Source organism: Hyalella azteca, unplaced genomic scaffold (assembly GCF_000764305.2).
Source record: "Hyalella azteca isolate HAZT.00-mixed unplaced genomic scaffold, Hazt_2.0.2 contig2281, whole genome shotgun sequence".
NCBI classification, from domain to species: domain Eukaryota; kingdom Metazoa; phylum Arthropoda; class Malacostraca; order Amphipoda; family Hyalellidae; genus Hyalella; species Hyalella azteca.
In genome coordinates this window covers 20,099-37,156 of record NW_025932564.1, presented here as the reverse complement: position 1 = coordinate 37,156, position 17,058 = coordinate 20,099, and the positions used below count along the sequence as shown (strand labels likewise).

At 37.1% G+C, this 17,058-nt stretch overlaps 1 protein-coding gene across 2 annotated transcripts in view; it reads right to left on the bottom strand.

Moving 5' to 3' along the window:
- Positions 1 to 17,058, bottom strand: part of LOC108668662 (protein wings apart-like) — a 20,889-nt gene extending 3,831 nt beyond the window's left edge. The window contains exons 1-12 of one of the 2 annotated variants that reach the window (XR_001930612.2): positions 16,962 to 17,058; positions 12,340 to 12,554; positions 9,960 to 12,097; positions 9,522 to 9,770; positions 8,146 to 8,409; positions 7,462 to 7,692; positions 6,876 to 7,261; positions 6,476 to 6,654; positions 5,863 to 6,060; positions 5,124 to 5,212; positions 4,396 to 4,497; positions 1,449 to 3,536 (exon numbers count right to left, since the gene is read on the bottom strand). Coding sequence is in view for 1 of the 2 variants with exons in the window: in XM_018155905.2 (XP_018011394.1) it covers positions 3,423 to 3,536; positions 4,396 to 4,497; positions 5,124 to 5,212; positions 5,863 to 6,060; positions 6,476 to 6,654; positions 6,876 to 7,261; positions 7,462 to 7,692; positions 8,146 to 8,409; positions 9,522 to 9,770; positions 9,960 to 12,097; positions 12,340 to 12,529 (4,140 nt within the window). In the remaining variant the exon portion in view is untranslated. The remainder of the gene's footprint in view (positions 1 to 1,448; positions 3,537 to 4,395; positions 4,498 to 5,123; positions 5,213 to 5,862; positions 6,061 to 6,475; positions 6,655 to 6,875; positions 7,262 to 7,461; positions 7,693 to 8,145; positions 8,410 to 9,521; positions 9,771 to 9,959; positions 12,098 to 12,339; positions 12,555 to 16,961) is intronic. The other variant, XM_018155905.2, reaches the window with a different exon arrangement.

Here is a 17,058-nt window from a genome sequence, read left to right as displayed (position 1 = left end):
TGCGTTTTTTCCGACTGTCGTCAGGCTGCTGCATGAGCCTTCCGTAGTCGGATACTGAAGCGGTATTGGGGCGTCTTTTATTTGAATGCGAAGTTTATTAGTTGATAATGGTTGATTAGTTGGCAATAATTGATTATTTGATAATGGCTGATTAGTTGATAATAGGTTGATTAGTAGGCAATAGTTGATTAGTTGATAATGGTTGATTAGTGGGTAATAGTTGATTAGTTGATAATGTTTTATAAGTTGATAATTGTTGATTAGTTGATAATGTTTGATTTGTGAATATTGCTTGATTAGATAATATTGCTTGATTATAAAGTTAATTTTGTTTAATTGGTTGTAAATGGTTGACTAATTGGTAGTGGTTGATTGGTGTATTAAAGTGCGTTCCTATGTGCAAGTTAATTAATACTCTTTTAATACGTATATTGCCTACTATAAGGAAGCAGATTTTTGTGGTTCGTGAAAGAGGTTGAACTGATTGATTTTCTCAGGCTGTTTTACAATGTTCTTGTAGTAACTTCCTCTTCAGGGTATGTGAGTCTTTGTTTTTCATGAGTGTGGGTCACAAGCAAAACGTTGTGAAAGTAGACACCCTCTGACTCGACCTGTGGCTCCAGCTATTATGACTTGACCTCACACAGCTGTGCTTTACCAAGTTAACCTGGTGCAGATGAAACTTTGACTGGAATATGATTTTTTTGTATTGGAAAATTTGGGAAGTGGAAAAATATGTCATACTGGTTACATGAAGTCAGATGAAATCGTAGCAAGGCTAAGTTTGTAATGATTTAAATTTGTTCATGTATCCCTCATCTCAAGTTTTACCGACTTTTCTGTATAAACTATCACTCATTCCTCACGAGAAATAAAATTTCTTCTACCGTTCGATGAAGTTGTCGGAGCAGAACGGGGATCTCTCAAATGGTTATTACATGTGCACATTTTTTCTTTAAGAGGTTCCGGTCTGTGGAGCGTCTTTCTCGATCGTCATCGTCTGCTTGCGCCGCAAGCTTTTATTCTCACCGCGATCAGTTGTGGGCAATTAAATAAAAATAATTCAGTAAAAAAATGAAAATTTCGATACATTTTCTCTCCTTATGTTATTGCTGAAATTTTATTTTATGAGACGCTGATTTGCACGAGCGTCGGAATCAAGATCTACGATCTCTGCGCTCTTACATTTAAAGGTCTTCAAGAAAGTTATTTTATGTTGCATAGTTGATTTTCCTACTTCGCAGGCACACGCGTTTCATTGGAAACAACTATGGATTTGAAGTATAATATCCAGAATTAAGGGCTAATTATCGGTAAATTACTGTGACATTGTAACTCTACCTGTCAATCATCTTTAAAAATTTACGCATTAAAAATATTTATGTATTAATAGTTTATTCATAGCATTAGTTGATGTACGCGTACCTGCGCCCTATCAATAATGTTACCTTCCGCCACAGCCACTCCAGGAATATGAAATTCTACCTCAAGATTGTGATAAGCAAATTTATCACACCCAGAAGAGAAATAAGATTTATACTGAATAAATGTGCAGTTTGAAAAAACGCACACATAACATAATTACGCAAACATTAGCGGAAGGAATTTAAGTTTCAATCGATAAGCATTCATAAAAGCAAAAAAAAGTTAGAACATTTTTATGTATATTGATCAGGAGGCTCATGTGAAGCTTCTAGCAGTAAACTATTTGAAAAAAAACATTACTCGACTCGACTAATGTCTAAAAGAATAAGAAAGTTTCATATATATTAAAGTCAGAACTGTAACCCTGATCAAGTGCTGTACAACTCGTTAACATCAACGCAAGAAAACGCATGCCGGCCACTCAGCTCATGGGAAAAGCATTCCAGTTGTGGTACTGAAAGTCCCATCAAATAAATAAAGCGAAAAATAAGAGATCGTCGTGACTTGGTCACGCAGAGGAGCTATTCAGGAGCTTGGGCTGGCACTCCAAATAGATATTTTGGAGCTAGACCTACACTATTCTACGCTCTAACATAACAATAACGGTTATGCTTATTTACATTATAAATTGGAGGTGCTAAGAAAATTTGTACGATTCCTCTAAGCAAACAACTATTTACAGTCATCGCTGAAATTTGAATACATTCCATGTAGAAAACTCCGGACAACACTAACCAGAGGGTGGAAAATATTGACGTCTGTTTTACTTTCACAAAACACTTAATTTGTACCTTGTCATAGCGGAAGTTCCTCACATTACATTGAATTTTATACTCCCGAGTCAAATAAGTACAATTATCAAAACAAGCCCTTAATTATTCAGTAAATTAAATTGTGAGACCACAGTGACGAGTCGTACGGCATGAAAAGTTTAAAAGAAAAGAGCTCGTAAATTCAGTGAGAGCGGTGCTCTATACACAGAACAACGTACAGCACTGCGCATTCTAATATGCACAATAAAGAAATGAGCACCAGAAAAAAACAATCCTTACCCAATCAATTCGCTTGAACATAATCGCCTCAGTGAAGGTAAAGTAGTACCAAATGAAAAAAAAAATCCCCCAGCACATTAAATATCGACGAACGTCATCACAGAATTTAGCATCTATAAGCGATTACAGCTAAGGCAAATTGATAAACCCAATTGATCCAATCCTAGATCATTTTAATGCAAACAAATATAGCCATTCGCCTTTAACATCAACATTTGAATCATTCATGCCAGAATTTGAAAACAATTGTTGAATTTTGAAGAAATATAAGTAATCAAGCATTTTTATTTCTTAATATTATTCTGCAGTCAATCTAAAAACCATTCCGTGTATGTACAACTAGTTTAGGTGCTGTTAACAGTAACAAAATAACTTAAAGCACAAACAATGAAGAGAAAACTAGACTGAGAACACAAATAATTAGTTCATAAATATATATACCCATGCAGACTCAAAAAGGAAATCATCACCTTTAACACAGGCAAAAAGAAAGATCTATCGCAAAAGTCTAAGTAAGTGATATGATAAGAGATACCACGTACTCACTGAATTATAAAGGAAAATGTGAAATATTAAAAAAAAACGTTCCCAAAAATTCTGAGAAACTTAGGTGGTAGAATTCGTTTGCAGAAACCAAAACTTTTCCCAATGGTAGAAGTTGATCATCTGAACAATCAAGATCTCTATCATCAGTATCGTCGCGCCGGTGTCTTCCACATCATCAGTGTCCTCCTAATCACATGTTTAAAATCCGAAGGCATCTACTAAAGAATCAGATGGAGGTTGATCATCTCAACAATCAAGGTCTCTATCATCAGCGCCCTCCATATCATCGGAATCACATGTTTAAAATCCAAAGGCATCTACTAAGGAATCTGATGGAGGTTGATCATCTGAACAATCAAGGTCTTCATCATCAGTGTCCTCGCCCCTGTCCCTCTTTTCCTGCTCGAGGCGTTCGCGCTCAGCTACGGACGTCGAGGGCTTCAGAGGCGGGTCCAGCTTCTCCATGTAGCGCACAACTTTCTGCGTGGGCGCCAGTGACCGCAGCAGGCTTGTCTGTAGGCAGTTCCAGCAAATGGTAATGATGTGTCGGTTAATAGATATATGCTAATCAAACTAAATACATACGGGCTAATATTTATCAAACAACTTAGAGGGAGGACCATCAAATGGCAGCGATGTATCGTTACATAGATATTGGCTTTGGTTTGACAAACCCGTTAAAGGGAGTCCCAACAAATGGTGACCGTGTATCAGGAAATAGATACGAGCTATTATTTGCCAAACTAGTTAAACTGATTGCAATTCAAATGGAACTTGTGAGTTAACAGTTTAGAAATTTCCTCTCAATAGGCACCCATTTATTGTCGAGTAAGCTAATACAGTAGTGGTGATAATATTAAAAATTGATCTATTTTCGCAAGTATAGGCATTAGGTTCAATAGTTCATTTCGCCTTTTATTGTTATACACAGCATCACTGACTGCGTGCTGTTACTCTAACATCAGACATGGTAACACAGTAACACTAGAATAATACAAATTTTAAATTGTATGTTAATGGAAGAATGTATCTGAAGTACCGTAGTGGCTGGATCTCAAACTAAAACTAAGTCTAGATTGAAAGCCTTTTCGCAAGATGTCACGCCTGGAAAGTATTCACTTTGTCTAAGTACTGTGTATGATTTTTGCAATCTCCATGAAAAACTTGAAAATGCAAGAGACTGAATTTTCCCAGGGTTTCAAAGGAACCCAGCCTTTTTAATACGTATAAACTAACGCTCCTATTGATAATAGGTGCCAATTGATATTAAATAAAGTTGGCCGACGTTGTGGAAAAGAAGAGAATACAAATAAGCGGATATTAACTCTAACAAAGCAAATCTTATGACCACAGACCAACAGTAAATACTCACGGTTGCAGTGAGGTTCATGAAGTGTAGGAATTTCTTAAGCACCGCAACCATGGTACGGAAGTGGCCTTCAGGCAGCATCTTTCTCACAGCAGCTTCGCAATCCTAGAAGAGAGTCAAGATCATAATTAAATTTCAACTTTTTTATAATTACTAAACAATAATTTAGTTTAGAGTCTCAACTCATATCTATCATATCATGCAAAATCTGCACCTTAAATTGGTCCGGCTTAAACGCTGAAATTCAACAAATGTCTGAAAACTCTTGCTCTTGATGCCCAGCTTTGGTCATCTAGCAAATCTTAATTGAACAAGTTTAAGATTCTGAAATTCTTATTAAAAAGCTTTACTCCGACGGTCTTGTCGCAAAATAAAGTTTGAAATGAAAAACAATTATCAATCCAGACATTCCCAGTGTCCCTGTGATAAGGGGAATGGGATACCCCCCATTGGGGACGCTGATCCCAGTGTCCCCAATGACCACTATGATGCAGATTTGTGCAGTTTATTTGTGATGAGCAATAATATTGTTAGTGGCAAACGAGAGATTTTCCAGGAACCAGTTCATTCTTAATTCCCTGACCCAGTTCTAAATTTTATTCAATATCTGATTATGATAATGCTATTATCCCTGATAGGTACTTTACTTGTCTTACTCATAGGACTCAAAAATAAGAGTCTGAAAAAGGTGTTGCCCTACCATTATCGTTACAATAATAACTTATACTCACTTTATCATCCATGATACAATAGCCCGTGAGGAGGGCAGTATACGCAGCAATCAGAGTGTCCTCCATGTGACGACCAGCCTTCTGCAGCACTGCACGATTTTTAATAACCAACGATCACATTATTGAGAAATTGTACAAAACGTGATATGGTCACATATAAAAGTCTAGGATTAGTCGAAAATATAAATGAATCAAAGAAAGCCATAAAGTCCGTTCATTGAACAAGAAGTTATGGTAGCTGGGAACATGAGGGTAACCTCATCGAAGAGAGTTGGCAAGTAGACCTATTGTTGAGTGAGCACACTCTAAGTAATGGCAAGCCCGTTTAGAGTTAGGGACGAAAGTGATGAGCTCTAATGTGCAGAAGGATGGACGATACCGTAGCGAGAGTAAATTTTACTCAGTAAATTCTCACATCAGTTAAAAAAAACTTAACTCAAGACCGCAAGAACTGTAAATGAAGCTATCATAGCTCAATATCTGTAAATAATTTTCATGCACCGATTCAAATAAAACTCAACCAAATTCACCATTTAGCTACTTAGGAAATAATTGACTAGCACACTTTTATTCTGAATCAAGAGTAAAACGGAATATTACTTTTTAGATAAAAAACAAAATCTTATTTTTCTTCATGGTTAAAACATTAATAAAACAAAACCAATTACAACTACAATAAATGTAGTCTATTATGCCTCATTCGTGAAGATTGTTGCGCTAGAGGAAATATAATGCTTACATTTAGCCACAGTTTCCTCAAGCTCGTCCTCTTTGGAGTCTTCCTTCTTACGTTGGCTCTGGTCTAAATCTCTGTCGATTATTTGATCCGTGTGCGCTTCGTGCTCTTTGGCACTAGCTTCACACGAGAAGAAAATCTGCACCAGTGCTTTCATTGCACCTTGGTTCTGCTGAGAATGTTTGTTTCTTGTGGACGGAACTGGAAAATAGCAAGAGAAAACACGTGGTCAATAATTGGCAGAGACCCTAATAATAGCCATTAATCAACCAAGCACAATTTTTTTTCAAGCTAATAAATGAGAGCTAAAACAAGCACCGTAATTGATTCAATAAGGTGTCCTCTCCAAAACATAATCAGTGGGACTCAAGAGCAGTAAAAGTAGACAGCAAATTTCTTCTAAAAAACATACCTGACCACGGAATTCAAGTAAACATTCTATGTAAAGATGAAAAAAGTGAGATCAAGTGCCCAGCACAAGGAAACAAATTTTTGTAGCCAATAAGCAATACTCGAGAATTCGAAGCAGCAAAAACAAATCTAAATTCAACATAAATTTAATCACGCCTAGCATCAAGAAGGTAAATGCAGCCATGAAATTGGAAGGCAGCTTTACCACTGAATATTTTTTCGTTGTCTTGAGGAGGCTTGAGCTGAGCAGGCTCGGAGGCTTGCATGAGGGCGATGCGATTTTCTGGGCTGTGCTCCACCAGGTTGAGCAGCAGACAACACGACAGCACCATCACCTCAAACTTGGTGTCAACCGCCAGATACTGCGGCAGCTGGAGCAAGCAGCTGCGCAGGTAATATCACATGAGATGCTAGCATAAATACATTTGTGATTGCAATGTATCAATGAACAATTCAGGATGATCAAGACATAAGGGTTTGACTAAATAACTAATGATTATGGCCAATGTTTACCAACCATGCGATGAATATACATAGTCGAACCGAGATTTAAAAAGCTCCCTTATCAAATTCTCTTATTTTTCTATTGACTGAGTATGTCGCACCTGAGTGTGATGTCATAGGTTGCAGGCTGGGAGCCAAAAGTCTTGCTGCCAAGTCCCAATTTCCTTGAGTTATGAGTCAGGTTGACTAAGACCTTCATAGAGGTAATTAAAGCGCTGGAAATGCCTTGAAGAGCTGACACCACCTGATCCCTTTTCTTAGGAGTGCTGGTGGCGATGGCATGCCGCTTCTGCCCCGAGACCGTCACGCAAATTGGCTCGGCAACAGAGTTGGCTGCCGCTACAGCAGCTTCACTGTGAGCAGACGCAGCAGCTGCCACGGGTATTTGCTCGTGACACAGCCTGAAGAGATCCATTAGTGTCGTGGAAAATACCCCTGACTGGTACTGCATGAGGTAGTCTTGGTTCGACTCGTTTTGGTGCGTCACCTGAAATATTCAGATCTAATTACCAATTTTTTTCATCAAAATGAAAAATAGGTTATACTCAGTAGACTCACCATACCAGCTCACAAGTGATACTCAGTAAACAGACATGGAATTTAAAACATTGCGAATGAATTCATCTGACGGATAAACATAACTCCACACATCACGAATGAAAGAATTATAAGCATTAATTTACTTACATTTTCGAGGACCTTCAAACATCTCTCAATCTTTGAAAAAGTCTCAGCCATGTTAGAGTCCCAGGAGTTTAGTCCAAGCAGAACTTTGGAGGAGACGAGCCGTCTGACGGAGGACGTGACGGTGCGGACAAGATGGTCGACGCCTCCTAGCTCACGCAGCTCCTCCTTGAACCACTCGCCCGCTCGCTTCGACGTCAGGCTCAGCAGGGTTTCCATGGCCAAGGTGCCTGTCTGAAAATCGAGAAATTCATTGATAAATTACAAGAAGATAATTGATATCCAACAGAGAGTACTGACATTCAGCAAGAAATGCGAAATGTAGAAGGGAGAAAATGCATATATATCGAAAACGTCTCCAAGCTTTGGTGCATGTCTGACAGCTAGGAGAAGTGTTCAATTAATATAAAAAATACTATATCGATTACTTACAATGCCAGAGAAGCAAGAGATTATTAATGAAGAAGCAAAAAAATGGAGCTAAATTGAATGAAAAAAGTGATTAGTTTACTCATACTAAGATGAAAAATAGTTGATAATATTATAATCCAAGTGTTGGCAAACCCAATCCTTAAGCACAATTATACTCTTTATATATTTTCCACTAGAAAGCAGGAGCTCACACGCCTATAAGTTAATTGATTACAAGGAAAACAACCTGTTGAGAGGACTTGTTATAAAACTCACGTCGAGATTGTCGAGGTCGAGGTGTTTGGCGTGACCCTTCTTCTGCAGCTGTTCACACAAATCTCGTATTTTGGTCATGGCTTCGTTCACGGCCTGGCTGCTGCCATTGGCCGAACCTCCTGAAGCGCCTGACGAGGATCTTTCGTCCCCACCGTCGCTGTCAAGCAAGTTCAGCATCAGCTCCAGGGAGTCCCGGTCCAGGTCCATGTTGAGGCGATCTTGGCTCAGTGCAAACATCACCATCGCCGAACACAGTGACAGAGCCTGTTGACATCATGTAATGAGTAAACAATGGCATATTACACCATTAACTAATTCTCGCGAGTGAATCATTAGAAGCCAGTAACTAGGAATTTGATGCTTACTAGTTGATATGATTGCTAAAGTTGGAGACAATGCATGAATCAATTTACAAAATAAATAATTTTAAAAATTAAATTTTTTTTTCATTTAAAAAAAATTAAAAAATATTCTCGTCTGCTACAAATCTTAGAATCCATATATGACACAATTTGACCAGTCCATTTGATCTGAAATTTTGCACAATTGCATAAAGTAAGAGACAATGCATGAATCAATTGACAGAATAAATAATTTTGAAAATTTACAAAACTTTGATATCATAAAAAAATAAAAAAAAAATAATTTTTTTTTCGATATATGAAAATAAAATTAGAAATTAATTGTAAATGCGTAACATCAAAGACACTGGATTGTTCAGAAGTGTTGTCTTTAAAAATAATTTTTAAACGCATATTATTTCACCATTAACTAATTCTCGGGAGTAAATCATTAGAAGCCAGTAACTAGGAATTTGATGCTTACTAGTTGATATGATTGCAATGAAGTCGTCAATAGTTAGATACGACCCTTACAAACAATTTTCAATGTTTTTAATGGATAAAAGCCATATTATATGATGAAATAGCTGCATCTTCAGAGTATGAACACTTCCTGCATTGTAAGTACAAATAACCATCGTTACTTTACTATATGAACATGCACAGAAGTAGAAGCGAGTGATTAAAATTATATCTTTTAAATGCAAGAAAAATAGTACAATTAAATCTGGTGTCTTTAAGAAATAAATGTACATAAGAAATACATATACATATAAAAGATACATATATACATATATAAGAAATAAATGTACACATATGTAGAATAAAAAATTCAAATTAAATGTAAACTTTCATAGCAATTATGTAGTACCTGAAATAAGATACTTCAGCAAAACATTTATTACATAGTGGTCAATATACGCAGTTACACGCATATTTTCTTCAGAGCTGACTGACAATTGAATCAAACATGGAATATCTTGGCAATGTAAGTAGGTTATGCTGTAGGTTCAGCAAATATGATCAATATCTCACCGGGTGTTCATGAGCGTCCTGTAGAGCCCTGAAAAACTTGCATACGGTGGCATGAGCTCTGAGATGCATCCTGAAGGCAGGCACCATGCATTTCTGCGCCAGGTTCAGAGCAGCAAGGCAGCGAGTGGATGCCGAGTTGCTGCTTCGGAGTGCGTCCAAGAAATACTCAACATCGTCATTAAACTCCTGAAACTCGCCCGACTCTTGCAGCTGGTGCAGCTTCTTCACGTTCTTGACGACAGTGTAGTACTGTGAATAATTAATTACAATAAGAAACAAAAATTCATATTGATCATAAAACGCTATAAAAAAACTCACACTTTACAATACTGCTATGAGTTTTTAGCAATATGAATAATTAAAAAAAAATGTTAATGACAAGCATCCTTGTCACATTCCTGAAGGCGCAGAGATGCTAATAATCAATAATAATCAAACCTCTTTTGCAGATTTGTGGCACTTGACGCTCGTTACTTGAGAGCCAGGCTCAGAAGTCGAGTCTAAGCTGGGAAGAACAGAATTGGAGGGCTGGGCTGACCACGACTGAACCCTTCTGAGTGATGAAACAGAACTGCCATCAAAATCAAAATCATCAAACAATGAGGGCGATTTGTCTGTAGAAGCGCCGCTAGACTGAGAGCTTGATGCCTTTTTGGAGAGAATTTCATCGACTTCTTTCTCATCTGTTGAGCTGTGCCACTTGTGGTTGTACGTTGCACGTTTCTTGCAGCTATCTTCTTGCACCACCCTGCTCTTGAATATGCTCCTCTTCTTTGGCAGGCTCAAAGGGAGCTTCATTTCACTAGCAGTACTGGGAGCGTCTTTGTCTTTGAATAGTCCGCTAGAAGTTGACCTCAGATGTCCAACTCTAGCAGGCATTGAAGCTGCTTTGCCAATAGAATTCAAACTCCCAGAATAAGAACTAATATTTGATGAAGCATTAGAGGCTATTATTGACGATTCCACTTCCTGAGGAGTCTTATCATTAAAATTAGACACAAATAGTCCATTGCTTTCAATTGCAGAATCGAGCACAGGACTGTTAACAAGCTGAGTTCTGTCAATTATCTCGTCTTCATTAAAGTCATCAGAAAATAGCTCGTGCTTGGTGGTAACTCTTGAAGGTAAACTGTTGATTGAAGACTCAACATTAGCAGCATCGTTCAAAACAGAATTGTTACTGGATGCATATTTCTCTTCAGTGATTGGTTTCAAGATAGCCCTGTCACTGCTAACGTTTCTAACATCTAGAGGGAGTTTTTCATTGGGGAAGTCGTTTTCTAAAGGGCGTCTTCTGCTACAAGTATTTTGTTTAGGTTTCAATTTGTTTCCATAACTTTTGGTACCATTTCTACTATAATTGTTACTTCTTTCTAAAGATGATATAATAGAGGAACTTGAACTAGAACAGTTTGTACTATGGTCATTTTCTACAGCTGTGTCAGACAAAGAAGATCTTTCACTATTAAGATCGTCTTGGTCAGATAACATAGAAACCTTTTTGATGGTTTCATCCTCGCTAGGAATTGAAGAGGACAATTTTCTTGAGTAGCTTTTTCTTGAAGATAGTGCATCATTTGATGAATTTTCTATGCTAGAAGAGGCATAAGATGCCATATCATCAGAGCAAGAATCTTTGGTGCCATACAAAGAACTAGGTAAACCAGTACTTTGATCAATAATCTCACCAAATTCTGCACTAGAGTCTAAAGAAATGTTAATGTTAGCTGAATTTGTTAGAGTGTTTAAACAGATAGAAGAATTATCTCTAGCAGGAGACTTGGGGATGGGGAATATGGAATCTATGGAAGATTGGGGTTGATCAATATGAGATAAAACTGAGAAACGAGGCTTCCCCGTCATTTCTTGCACTTTAGCAGGAGCAGGTGTAATGTGCCCAAATGTGTCACGCACATTATCCTTTTCCTCATCTTTAACTTCAAATGATTCTGGAGAACTAGCACCACTGCTGGATATACTTGTACCCCTTGAATCATCACTGGGTAGCTCAACTTTGCTTGAGTATTGTCCTTCTGACCATGTTGACTTGGTATTCCGACTTTTGAAAATTTTTAGTCTTATGCCACTGTTGCCTGATTTATTTTCCAAAGTGGTGGATGGCCGTGCTTGAGGAACATTTGCATGCTGAACTAGTAAATCTGCAGCTGCATTGGTAGTAGCAGAATAGCTGTTTGAACGATTATAATCAATTGAATGTGTACTGCTGGATGAAACACCCCGAGAGCTTGATAACAAAGCATCAAAATCGTTCGTAGATTCTGCCTGGCTTCTGCTATTGGCATTCTTGTTGAATTGACAACCACTGGTATTCACAAAATTGGTCGTTGGAAGTGTTGTACCAGAATCTACAGGTGGAGCTGCAGAAACTTCCTCTGTGGCACCTCTGCTTTTGAAAAATTTGCGTCTTTTGTAAGTGATAACTGGCTTGACTACATGGGACATTCCAGCTTCACAGTGGTTTAAGACTGATGGCATCCCTTCAGGTAGGTTTTGTTGCAAGTAGTTTGGAGAATCACTTCCCGGAAGCTGCTGCTTTTTAGAAGAATCTTCATTTCCTGTGGTTAAGACCAGCATATTAAATGAAATAAGGGAACATCACAATGAGTTTGAAAAAAGTAATTGATACATGATAGTAAATGGAGGTAAAGAGAGGATTAATGATGAACTATTTCACTTTCCACTGAAATATATGCAGTCACAAGAACATAAAATAAAAAAAGGTTCAACAAGTCAAGTATAAAATTTAATAAAAAAGCTTTAACATGATGTTAAGACTTAATTCTTATTATGACCTCACCTCCATTTATGGCTCTAAGTGATGTGAATGAAGTGATTCCCCATTTGCCAATATGACCAGCAGTTTTAGTGGCAGCCGGTTGATTGCTAGCAACACTTGAACCATCCTTCACTAGAGCATCAAACTGACTGATGGGAGGAGCAGGTTGAGGACGCTTACGCGAGTAGGTGCGGGAGAATCTCCCAGCCATGTCTCAGGAGAAGACTTGCGCCAGTCTGAAATGTTGTTTTTTTATCATTAATTCATTTATGGACTACAGAAGTGACATGCAGGCCCTTTCTTAGAGCTATCAGTACTAACCCTAATTTAGTCCCAAATGCATTTCTCTAGAAAAATGACTCTCAGACAAAAAAAAAAAAAAAAAAAATAATTGAAGACACCACCCGGTCTAANAGATAATTGAAGACATTAATTATATTGCCTGCACAACCTCTCCTCTTTAAACTTCAAATGCTCTTAGTTTAATTCTCAAGCATTGTCGAGAGGAATGTTCTGTATGTAATTGTTGGAAGGACAGTTCTATGCATATCTAGCCTAACGTTCTAGAGTCTGGAGCAATGATTGCTTATTGGTAGGGGCATGGTATTGTAGCCAAAGACAGAAAGCATGGACGTGATGTACACTTTTTAGCAATAATTCATATCATATGTGTTAAAGGAAGAATCAAATTTCCTGCCTTTAACATTGAAAAAGCACCTTACAGTTGATCCCATTGACTACTTCAAATATTTAATAAAGTCTGCAAATTTGCACAAAAGATACAAGTATATTCACAGGGGTCTCAAACATGCAGCCTATGGGCTAAATGGGGTCCAGGAAACTATTTTGTGTGGCCCATGGCCACATCCTCAGTGCCAAGAGCAAGCTTTCTGAAATCTTCACGGGCTGGTCATGCTCATGTACTGTTTTTAGTTCAGGCATAACCACAAATAAACCTAACACTCAATTTTTGTACACATCATGTTGAACTACAAGATATCCTTGGTGGGCTGGATGGAACCTAGCAACAGGCCTGATCTGGCCCATGAGCTGTAATTTGGAGACCCTTGATCTACATGACTACTTGGTGATCAAAGATACATATAATATTCCTTTTCCAGTTTGTTATGACGTTTATCAGCTGCATAGGAGAGTTCTTTGTTTACTTAACTTTACACTGTACGGTACCGTAGTAGCCTTAAAAATTACATTGTTGTTCTAAAATAAAAAAATAGTGAATGAAAAAAGTGTGTTCCAGGAGAATTGGGAAAATTTATATTTTATCAAACAAGTGGGTGAGACACTCAGCTGTATGATTTGCTTGCCAAGCATCTCTGTGCCCAAGGAATACAACATATGTAGAAATTATGAAATATTGCATCAAGAACATTATGCTGGACTGTCTGGCAAACTGTGTTAGGAAAGAGTCCATCACCTGATAGTATTTTTCAGTAAACAAAGAAACTTTTTTTCATGCATCAACAAAGCCAGCAGAGATTCTGTGAAGGAAAGCTATGCTAGCAAGATTAGGCAATCTTGGCTCACTGCAGATGAAAACATGGTTTATTTCTCTTTTCTAAGGAGCACAATGGTTGAACCATAGTGCCTGAAAAACTAAAATAATAAAATGAACAGCCAGTGCAAAAAATAAATGACACTAAATCTAATTAATAATTATAAAATTTTATTTTAGTATTCAACTGCAATGACAATAGTGTTCATAAATTTTTAAACACATTTATTAAAAAGCATAAAATTTAATAGTTTGGCCCATTGACTGGCCATTATATTCCATTGCGGCCAATATGCTAATACAAGTATGAGACCTCTGCAGAACAATAACTCAAAATCTTTGACAAAACTGTAAATTACACGTTTCATCTTTTTTCCACACGTTATCAGCCCTCACAGGTGGTCAGTAGCAGGGAAAAGACAGCTTAGAGTTGTCCGTAAGGAGACCGTCTCCCTCTTTTGAAAACTTTTTCATTTACGAACAGATTGCTTTGAAACTTGGTACACATATGTAAAACAGAAATCTAAGAACTTTATGTTCCTGTCAATTTAAAAAAAAAAGACAACGTGAAATTCATAGAATACAGCAAAAAAGGGGGGTACTTTAAAAATTAATCTAATCCTACAAATATCATGCTACAACATCGAGACATGTATAATTTGATTTGTAGTGATCATATCTAAAATCAATCCAATCATTTTTTTTTTAATTTCAAATTTGTTTGGGAGGAGGGGGGGATTTTCCAGAAATTTCAAATTTCCCCCCTCCAACCCCCCCTCTTTTTGCAAAATGGAATCCAAACTATAATGAAAAAAAAATATGACTGGATGGTTTCTAGAGATTTTTTATTTAGGAATCGAATGGTAGACGTCTCATTGCTGTAGCTTCAAAACTCTAGCATGAGATAGGTTTGCCATGACAATAAGTGTGAATGTTCAGGAGAGCGTGACAAAGTACCGCACGCATCGCAATAGGCACTCAATGTAGCAAGGATACAAAACTAAACGTTCCTGCAGCTTGATTCCAGTCAAGGATGGTGGGAACGACTGCATGCACACCTCCTCATATGATGCCAGGCAGGTAACTGAGCTGCAGCTGAAGCAGACACTCTATTTAAAGTGCTCGGCAGCTAATTGCCTCCTATTCTATTTGTTAAAGAACTCCCCACTCCCCTCCCTTTCATGATCTGTCGTGAACGCATAAATCAACGTACAGAGATGGTTTTGGCACCGTCAGATAGGTCAGAATGTCAGCTTCAAGATGAGACTAAAAACCGGAAAAGCCGAAATCTCAAAGGTTTTGCTTTCTTAGCCAGAAAAAAAAAATAATTAGAGACCTAGAGTCCTAGACCACCATTTTCCCATCAGTTTCTCCTAGATGACAGGATTATAAGCATAGACTTGGCAGGTTATTCATGTATTTATAATCTCAACAATATAGTTTGGATTTATCCCAGCCAGGAGCAGCTTTCAAGTAAAATATATAATGAGTAAAATATTTTAAATAAATTTGAAATCTAAGGACACAATCACAAAATTTTATTAACAATTAGATGGGTTCATAAGAGATATTTATAATTCAGGGAGCAGAAAGCTCACAGAAACAAATTTGGCACAAAAGCTTGCTCTAGTCATAGCTTAAAAACACCATTTTCCACACCTACTCAGGCTTAGACAACCACTAACCACCAGAACTTTTGAGTCTATGCAAGTGATGCCTTGCCTTCCTTGTGGTAGTATTTCACACATTGTAGAAACTAGAGACACATAACTGATAAAAAAATATTCATTTTTTTATAGCACAAGATGCAAGTTATCTAATATGTAGCTACTGTCCTGAACCTGTCTCTTATACACATCTAGATGTGTATAAGAGACAGGTTTAATTAATATAAAAAAATATATCGATTACTTACAATTCCAGAGAAGCATGAGATGATTAATGAAGAAGAAGAAAATGGGGCTAAATTGAACAAAAAAAGTGATTCGTTTACTCATACTAAGATGAAAAATAGTTGATAATATTATAATCCAAGTGTTGGCAAACCCAATCCTTAAGCACAATNAAGGCTTTTTAATAAATATGGCAACATTTTGTGACGTTTCATCGTTGCTGACGCGTAGTGAAGTGTTTTGAGAGTCACGTGAAGGCAACAGAACTTACGTAACGCATACGTTTTTTTTTATAGTTTTTCATTTCTCGATGCGTCCTTAATGTGTCGGAATATACCGCGTTTACCCTACCAGGAAGAAGTTTCATAAAATCACAGATAAAAGCAATCATTTCAAGGATGCTTTTTGAAAGTTGCAGTTGAAGATTTGACATTTTTTCTTATTTTTACTGAATAAATTGAGAAAAAGTGACTAGCCTATACAATATATAGGCTACACTGTCTAAAAACAGGCAAAATTGGCCAAATGTATAGCAATTTTTTCACAATTCATGAGTGGCTTCTTCCCAATTTTCTACTTTGACAACATCAGTCATGCACTCATGCTTGGATTGAACATAATTGTATGTCAAAATTTCTATTTTTTTTTTTTCAAATCTCAAGTGCAAGAGTAGTATTATTGACTTATGCCAAGTTTGTAATCTCATACTTTTTGGCTGATAAAAATATTTTGGTGATGTTTCCTAACTGGCTAATTAAGATTAAAACAAAATTTTAATCAATTGATTCTCTCATGCAAAATCTCCCTGAGTCCCTGACTAACATAATCTTTTTCCCCAGAAAGCCAATTCCATTGTCTTTTTAAATCATCGAGTTAGCACTTGGCAGTTGGCAGAGAAAATTGACATTAGCCTATTAGGTAGGTTCTGCACATGATGGACTGAGCCACTCAGGACTGATGAAAGTTTAACCTCGATTTTGAGAGCACTATCACAAACCTTCAATTTTGAATCACATCCTAAAGAAGCAGAAAATATGCAGTCTTGCTCTAATCTTTTCAACAACAATTTCAACAAATAGTTTTCACGCACAAATTCTCACAAGTCTCAATCAAAATTTAGAGAGAAATATAACGGTTCAGCGTAGCGTAGTGCAGCATTGCAGGCAAGATTAGCGATTTTAATTCAAATAACTCGCAAATATTAGGTAAAAAAGTTTTATTACAAAGTTCATACTTACAATTAAAGTAGACAAACAGTCCACAAAATATTTGCTGTACTTATCGTGAACTTTCCAAAAATTCTCATCATACACAACACCTCTACCAACATTTTCG